We start from the raw sequence: 7651 nt of genomic DNA, 5'->3' as shown, positions 1-7651 counted from the left end.
TTCCAGTCGTTTTTGGATAATCTTCAGTAAAATCTTGCTTGCATGTGAAATCAGTGAGATTGTTCTGTAGTTTCCACATTCTGTTGGGTCACCCTTCTTTGGAATGGGAACAAATATCGACCTCTTCCAGTCAGTTGGCCAAGTGGTCATTCTCCAGATTTCTTGGTGCAATTTGGTGAGCACGTCCAGGGCAGCATCTGTTAACTGAAATATGTCAATTGGTATACCATCTATTCCTGGAGCCTTATTTTTTGCCATATCCTTCAAAGCAGCCTGAACTTCTTTCATCACCATAGGCTCTTGCTCATATGTTGTTTCATGAAATTCTTCTGTGTCTTCCAATTCCTTTCCGATACAGTGACTTAGAGTCACTTAGCTTAGTGCCTAGAAAAAGGAGCTCAGGTGGCCACGTTCACAAGGCGCTGCATCCCAACCCCAGGGCCACACCTCTCCAGCGGTTCGAATCTACCAGCCGCTCCCCAGGAGAAGATGGACAGTCTCCTTGTGTGATTTGCAGTCTTGGAAACCTCGTGGAGGGCCAGCCGAGTCCATTCCAACTTGCTGACGTTGAGTGCTTAGAAGGGTTTTGTTGACCCTCATCTGCAGCCTGTTAAGAGTTGTGGCGGTGTAGAGCTGTCCGACAGGGTGGCTGTTCTAATCTCCCATCAGTTCCTCAGGACAAGGATGGGCCGCCGCTTCTTGTCACAGTTTACAGCCTCAGAAACCCAGCGGAGTGTCACCGTGCTTCAGAGCTGACTTGATGGGGTGATTGCCTTGTACGTTGGGTCCTCAGATCCTGTTGGATAGAAAGTGCTTATTTCCATCTGAAAGTTACTGCTGGCTTCTGAAGTGGTTGGTGTTGATTAAATCCCTACCTTGTTCTGTGAACAGTTTTGGTGGTATAGCGCCCTAAGTGTTGGCTGCTAAATAGAAGGTTAACGGTTCGAACCCACCAGCTACTCCTTGGGAGCATGATGTAAATGTTCACAGACTTGCACACCTGGCAGAGGGTCGCTGTGGGTTGGAACGGATGTGGCCAGTACAGATGTGAGGAAGTTGGGAATGTTGTGTGAATTCCCATAGCGGGACCCAGTGGCATGAAGGGAGCTCATGCTGTTGGAGAGGAGGCACCGGTCGAGAGGAGGCACCGGTGGTTGCAAACGCCGCCTTTCCGCAGCACAGTGAAGCGAACGCAGTAGACTGAGTTCTGCCTGCGTGGTTTGCCGCATCCACCCGGCCAGACTGAATGAGAGCATCGTTTCTGTTAATGACTAAGCAGCTAGGAAATCCAAGATGAGCTGCTTGGGGAAAGTCTGCTGTCAAGAGTCTCCCCAGAGTGCTACAGAACAGGACAAGGTCAGTCTAGAGACTACGGTGCACCTGATCCAGCCCATAGTTTTCTCAATTGCTTGCTGTGTAGCTGAGACAGAAGAAATCGTGCCTTTGAGCTATGGTCCTGGGGTTGAGCATACCATGGACTGTCAAGAGAACGAACAGGTCTGTTCTGGAGAGGGTGAAAGCAGACTGCTCCTCCAAGGCAAGCATTTTGAAACTCCCTCTCACATACTTTGGGCATGTTGTTAGGCGGGAACAGTCAGTCCTTGGAGAAGGACGTCTTGCTTGGAAGGGTGGAGGGACAGCGCAGGAGAGGAAGACCCTGTATGAGATGGGTTGACTGTGGCAGTGGGGCCCAGCGTGTCAGAGATGGTGAGGTTGGCTCAGATTAGGGCGGCGTACAGAGCCATTGTTCATGGTCGCTGTGGGTCCCAGCCAACTCACCACCACATAACAACAACACTCCACTGAGTACACGCGCCCTGTTGTGTTTGCCATCTCTTGCTGGACACTTGGGTTTCTCTCTATGTCTGAGTAATATTCCATTGTTTGGATAAACCATGTGTCCCCTGCCGATGGACACTCGGGTAGTGTCCACCTCTTGGCTGCTGTGACCGCTGCGTCTGGGAACATGAGTGCTCTGCTTGTGGTTGTCCTGGGAATAAGTGTGTAACATGTCCGGTTGCTGACCAGTGGTCAGCAGGCCCACCAGCTGCCCTGAGGGAGAAAGAAGGGAAGCCTCTTCTTGTAGAAACTTAAATCCTTGGAAATCGACGGAGGGTCGCCCTGAGTCACAGCTGACTTTACTCTACGGAGGGTGACCCTGAATCACAGCTGACTTTACTCTCTGCTGAGGGGAACCTTGTGGAGCCCTGTGGGAATTATGTCCAACTTGACCGAGTCCCTGTGTGTAATAAATGGTCAGGCGCGTGACTTCTAACCCCAGAGCTGGGCAATTAAAGTCCACCCAGGGGTACCTCAGAATAAAGTCCTGGAGATCTGCTTCTGAAGGGCCACAGCCACAGAAGCCCTGTGGGGGCAGGTCTGTTGTTTGGGTCCTGGACCTGCCCCCTCTTGTCCCCAGCATTCCCCAGGGACCTGGATAGTATGGTTGTGGGCAGTTAGTCCTGTGTGATGTGGGGGTGCCGGGCCCGGGGAGCCTAGCACAGCCCCTGCCTCAGGCGGGGCCTGTGTGTGGGGGGGACTGGCTCCTGTTTGGTACCACTGAGTCTAGTACGATTCAGCGACTCTGAACAAGAAGAGTGAATCCTGTGCCAGCCTGCTCGTCCCTGACACACTTGAGCCCCTGTTGCAGTTACTGTGGTGAAAGTCTTCCCCTCCTTCACTGACCCTCCACCTTGCCCAGGAGTAGGCCATCTTGAAAACATGCCCAAAGTATGTGAATGAAGCTTCACCTTCCCTGACTCCAAGGAGCACTCTGGCTGCACCTTCTCCAGGACGTAGCGGTTCAGTGACATCACTTCTTCTGCCATCATGTACAGCAAGTGATTGAAAAACCCATGGCCTTCATCAGGTGCACCTTGGTCTTTAAACTGACATCATTGCTCCTGAGCACTGTGGCGAAGTCCCTGACAACAGACTTTCCCATTGCAAAAAAAAAAGAAAAGAAATTTTGATTTTTTGCTTACTGGTGCCAAGGGTTTTGATTGTGGGGGCAGGACATATCATCCCACGGAAATGCCACGGAGAGGACTGAGTCGGACTTGCTGGGACCTGGTGGCAGGGAGGGCGTGGCCTTGAGCTGGAAGTGAGTGTTGCTCTGGGGCCAGCAGGGGTGGTGCCAGGGTCATCGTGGGGACCGAGGAGGCTGTAAGCAGCTGGAGTTTTACTCAGTTTGTTCTAGAAGCTCCCACTCTGGTTTCCTGGGCAAGGAGAGAGTAAACGTGCAGCCCGGTCCCACTTGAGTTCCTGCTCCCAAGAAATGGTGCCATCTCTGCCCGTTTGTCAGAGGAAAAGACTGAGGCTGGGAGGGCGGCTGTGGAAGCTGTGGCCCCAGGGACCAGCTCTCCAGCCCCAGTTGTGGGGGTGAAGCTTAGGCGCAACTGTGCCCCATGGCGGGCAGCAGCCGTTGGTGGCATCTGGGCCTGGCCAGCCTCGGGCGCTGGGCGGGTGTCACAAGCCTGGGCAGGGGCAGGCCGGGGCCACTGGGCTTCCGCAGCGCCCAGGGCAGGAAGAGCTGGTGCTGATGTAAGCTTGCGCAAAGCTGGCTTCCGGAGTCTGCCCACCGCCGAGGAGGAAGCAGCTTGGCAGGCCCGGGGCCCTGAGCCCCAGCCCGGCCGCATGGCTGCCGACTGCCCACCACGGCCCCGGGCCCCCAGGGCTTGGTGCTGGAGTCGGGTGAGCCTGGGGTTGGTCAGATGGGCGGACAGGGTGTGGCCATGGAGGGCGCCCTCCACTGGGGACACCACGGGGCTTCTCTTGGAGTCACACTGTCCCGGTGTCCTAGTAGGGGGGTTAGCTCTGAGGATGCAGTGGTTAAGCAGTAACTGTAAACCATGGGTCAGTGGTTCAAATCCCCCAGCTGCTTTGCCGGAGTAAGATGGAGCCCTCTGTTTCTGTATAAAGATTTCCAGCCTCAGAAACCTCTGGGCCAGCGCTTCTCTGCCCAGCGGGGTCGCGGTGGCTTGGAATCAGCTCCACCTTTTGGTTTTGCACAGCCGGCAAGGGGTGGGTGGGTGTGTGTGTGTGTGTGTGTGTGTGTGTGTGTAGGGCAGGGCTGGATTTCTGGGGACCTTGTGTCCCTGGGGTGGGGTCAGTGCGCATCAGCTGGGGGTGGACTTGGGGGGTGGTTCATGACACTGAGCCACACATTTGCTGGCTTGCTGCCGTCGTCCAGCTGTTGTGTCCCCTGCGAGTCGCCCGTCCCCCTAGGGTGCGCACAGAGCCCTCAGCGCGGTGCATGTCCCTGTGCGCTGCAGCCCGTCCTACGGCGTGGTGGGGCGGTGGGGCGGTTGTGGAGCTGGCCCAGCCTTTGGCGGCTTTGGTGACTGTGCAGCTGCTGTCACCGTCACCGCACTGTGTGCACAGTTCCAGGAGGGGGCTTTGCAGCCGCATTTTGCTGGCCCTTTGCCAGGGCTCCTGATCCCCTTGTGGACTGGAGACCCTACCTGAGGAGGTGGAGACCCTTTGTGCTGAGGGGTGTGCGTTGGAGTGGGGCTTGGGGAGTGGGGGTGTCCCACATGAGTTGTCATTCTGAGCCGCAGTTGGTCCCGATTTGGAGGATGCCGCCTCTGTCCTCTCTCCCCTACCTGCCACGTTCACGCTTCTCTGCCTGGGTTCCCACTCAGGAACCGAGACCGAATCCGCGGAGTCCAGCTTCCATGAAGCTGGCTTTTCATAAGCATATGGGGCCTCTGACTGTCCTGTCCACAGGGAGGGCGCTGGGTCTCTTCTGTGTTGTCCTGAGCCCTTGGTGTGGGGACAGTGGGTAGAGAACGTCCCTTTGGCCTCCCTGTGGGAAAGAAGTGGGGGGAGGTCTCAGGGTGACAGCTGTCTGGCAGAATCACTGACCAGCCCCTTCTCTTTGCAGGCGAGGCCTTCCTGGGCAGCTTAGTGGCCAGCGGGATGGGGCCCTCGGCCTCAGCCCACGGCAGCCCCGTGCCCCTGCCTTCTGACCTCTCCTTCCGATCCCCCACCCCCAGCAACCTGCCCATGGTGCAGCTGTGGGCTGCCCACGCCCATGAAGGTAAGGAGTGGGCCAGGTGGGCGGGCTGAGGGCTGGGCCACTGTCCCCTCTGTACCAGGGAGTTTACGCCTGTACTCTCTACATCCCCTTCCCTCCCTTCCCCCCTTCCCTGTCACCTTGTACCCGCTCCTTCCTGTGTGGCTGGGCCTCACTCTCCCTGGGGACCCCCGGCTGGAATACTCTCCTCCTGCATAACTTAGAGGCATGTCTTCTTCTTCTGTCAACTGTAGTCCTTATTCCAGCCAGGCAGCTGACTTCCTGTGTGGCTGGGCCTCTTTCCTCCTGGCTCCCCCTGGCTGCAGCTGCACCGGCTTCCTCATGCTAGTCCTCATGCCGGATGCTGCCACGGGACCTTTCCACATGCCACTCCGGCTGCTTGCAGCCTGCATCCCACCCTGGCCTGACTATTACTCCTCAGGGCTCAGCTCACTGCCGCCTTCACCTTCTCCTCCCAGACCCCTCTCCTGCCTTTGTGATAACAGGTCTCTCTTTGAGGACCTGGGGGAAATGTGATAGCCAGCAGAGGGCGCTTCACCAAAGGTCTGACTGTGTTGTTACTGCTGGCCGCTGCTGCCCACGTGGGGTGGCTGGACCATGGGGCGTCCTTGTTCTGTGCACATCAGCAGCAAGGACCCTCTTGCATGCATTCTTGGCTCATGCCCCGAACACGGGCATCTGATGACACCTGGTTTCCTGCTGGAGGCCCCCTGCTCCTCTGCACCACCGCATGCTCTCCCATGATTGGGTACTGGGTGCCACAGGCCCTCCCCCTTCTCAGATAGCCTGTAGGTCCTCTCTGGGTCCTGGGGGTTGTATACCCCTCCATCCCCCTATCCCAGTGCAGGACTGTGCTGGGTCTTTCCAAGCTCAGAGCTTCCCAGGTCTGTCTAGAGTTCCCTCCATTGGGCTCCAGGGCTGAGAATCTTCACAAGAGGAGATGACCTGGCTCTGTCCTGCGGAGCAGCTGGTGGATTCAGCCCGGCCACCTTTCAGTCATCAGCCCAGCATCTAACCCACTGTTCAACTGGGGCCCCTTTGCAGTTAAGGTTAGGGTAACTGAATCCCTGCCTGGGAGATGACTGAGGGGAAGGCAGAGTCAACTCAGGACCCACTCAGCGTCACTTGGTAGTGACCACAGGTCAGCACATCTGGGCTGAGAGTCAGATGGCCTTAGTTCGACACCCAGCTCCTCTGCCGTGTGACCGTGGGCTAGCTGATGTCTCAGAGCCTGAGTTTTGCCAGCCACGAATTGGAGGCATTTCGAGTATCTGCCTGTCGGGTTGTTTTGAGGTCTGAAAGGGCATGTGACTCAGGGTCCCATTCTTCTGGTTGGACCCATCTGATGCCTCTTCCCGGGGCTTCGAGCAGCTGAGCTCTGGGGCTGCCAGGATCAGAAGGAGCTTGGGCCTGGCGCAGACCCACGTCCTTGTCTCTGGGAGGAGGCGCCTCCTGGCAGGTATCTAGTCCACCTTGCTTTTTTTTTCTCTTTCCAGGTTTCTCGCACTTGCCCAGTGGGCTGTACCCATCCTACCTCCACCTGAACCACCTGGAGCCCCCCAGCAGTGGGAGCCCCCTCCTCAGCCAGCTGGGTCAGCCCAGCATCTTTGACTCGCAGAAAGGTGAGGGGGGGCAGTGTTGGGTGAGATTGTGCTGAGGGGCTAGGGAGCTTCTGGGGAGAGGGGCGCCCCCCCAGACCACCTGTTACTCCAGAGGGCAGGCAGCATGCTAGCTCTTCTCCAAGTGCCTTATCCCATGGGCCCCTAGACCTTCAAGTACTCCCCTCCTTAACCTTCTGGACCTTTCCATTGCCCTCGGGTCAGTGATTTTGACCCTGTAGAATAGTCACCCTGCCCCTTTCATTGAGGGGGGCTAATCTTTTAAGTGTTTATCTTGTTATGATTTGAGTTTAGAAAGCAGTCAGGCTTTTCCTCCAGCTATTCATACACACTGAGTTTTAGAACACTAGTTACAACACCTACGGTGTATCTCCACTTCCTTTCTGTGATTGCATTTCCATTAATTCACCCAGCTTACTGCTCTCTGCCTTGCAGGCTTTGTCTTTGGGCAAATGCAGCCTTTAACTTGCGGGAAGCAGGTTGTCCTATCCTGGTCCTGGAGCGCTGGCGGGTTTTGGCACCCAGGGTAGCCTGTCTAAACCCCTCGAGCCAGCTGGGCTCCCCTGTGGCCCCCAGGTGGCCAGCTCCGTTTTCAGAGCCTGGTCCTCCCGGGCTGGGCTGCCTGGGTGCCTTTTGCGCCCCTCTCTGGATGGCACCTTCCCAGGGCCGCTTTTTGCACCGTGCTCACACCGTCTTCCTCCTTCACAGACGGCTTCTACCTGCCTGCCCCGGGGCCCGGCGCCCTGCATCCCCACGCGCCGTCCTCCAGGACCCCCGGTGGTGCCTCCACGGGCACCTCGGCCAAAGGCTCTTCGCGAGAAGGGACAACCAAGGAGAGGGCGGGCCGTGGCGGGGAGCAGCCCCTGTTGTTCGGCAAGAAAGACCCGCGAGCCCGTGAAGAGGCAGCAGCATCGGGGCCACGCGGCATTGTGGACCTAACCCAGGAGGCCAGGGCGGATGGCCGCCCCGACCGCGGGCCCCCGCGCCTGGCCGA

The 7651-nt window shown here is 57.4% G+C and overlaps 1 protein-coding gene across 1 annotated transcript in view; it reads left to right on the top strand.

Moving 5' to 3' along the window:
• The window catches only part of TNRC18 (trinucleotide repeat containing 18), a 124532-nt gene that overhangs the window by 33739 nt on the left and 83142 nt on the right, over positions 1–7651 (top strand). Inside the window, exons 2-4 of the mRNA XM_006889751.1 lie at positions 4886–5041; positions 6535–6675; positions 7366–7646. Of these exons, the coding sequence (XP_006889813.1) occupies positions 4886–5041; positions 6535–6675; positions 7366–7646 (578 nt within the window). The remainder of the gene's footprint in view (positions 1–4885; positions 5042–6534; positions 6676–7365; positions 7647–7651) is intronic.

The sequence above is a fragment of the Elephantulus edwardii genome, unplaced genomic scaffold, assembly GCF_000299155.1.
Source record: "Elephantulus edwardii isolate Elephantulus edwardi_28Jun2011 unplaced genomic scaffold, EleEdw1.0 scaffold00080, whole genome shotgun sequence".
NCBI lineage: Eukaryota > Metazoa > Chordata > Mammalia > Macroscelidea > Macroscelididae > Elephantulus > Elephantulus edwardii.
This window is presented reverse-complemented; position numbering and strand designations above follow the sequence as displayed.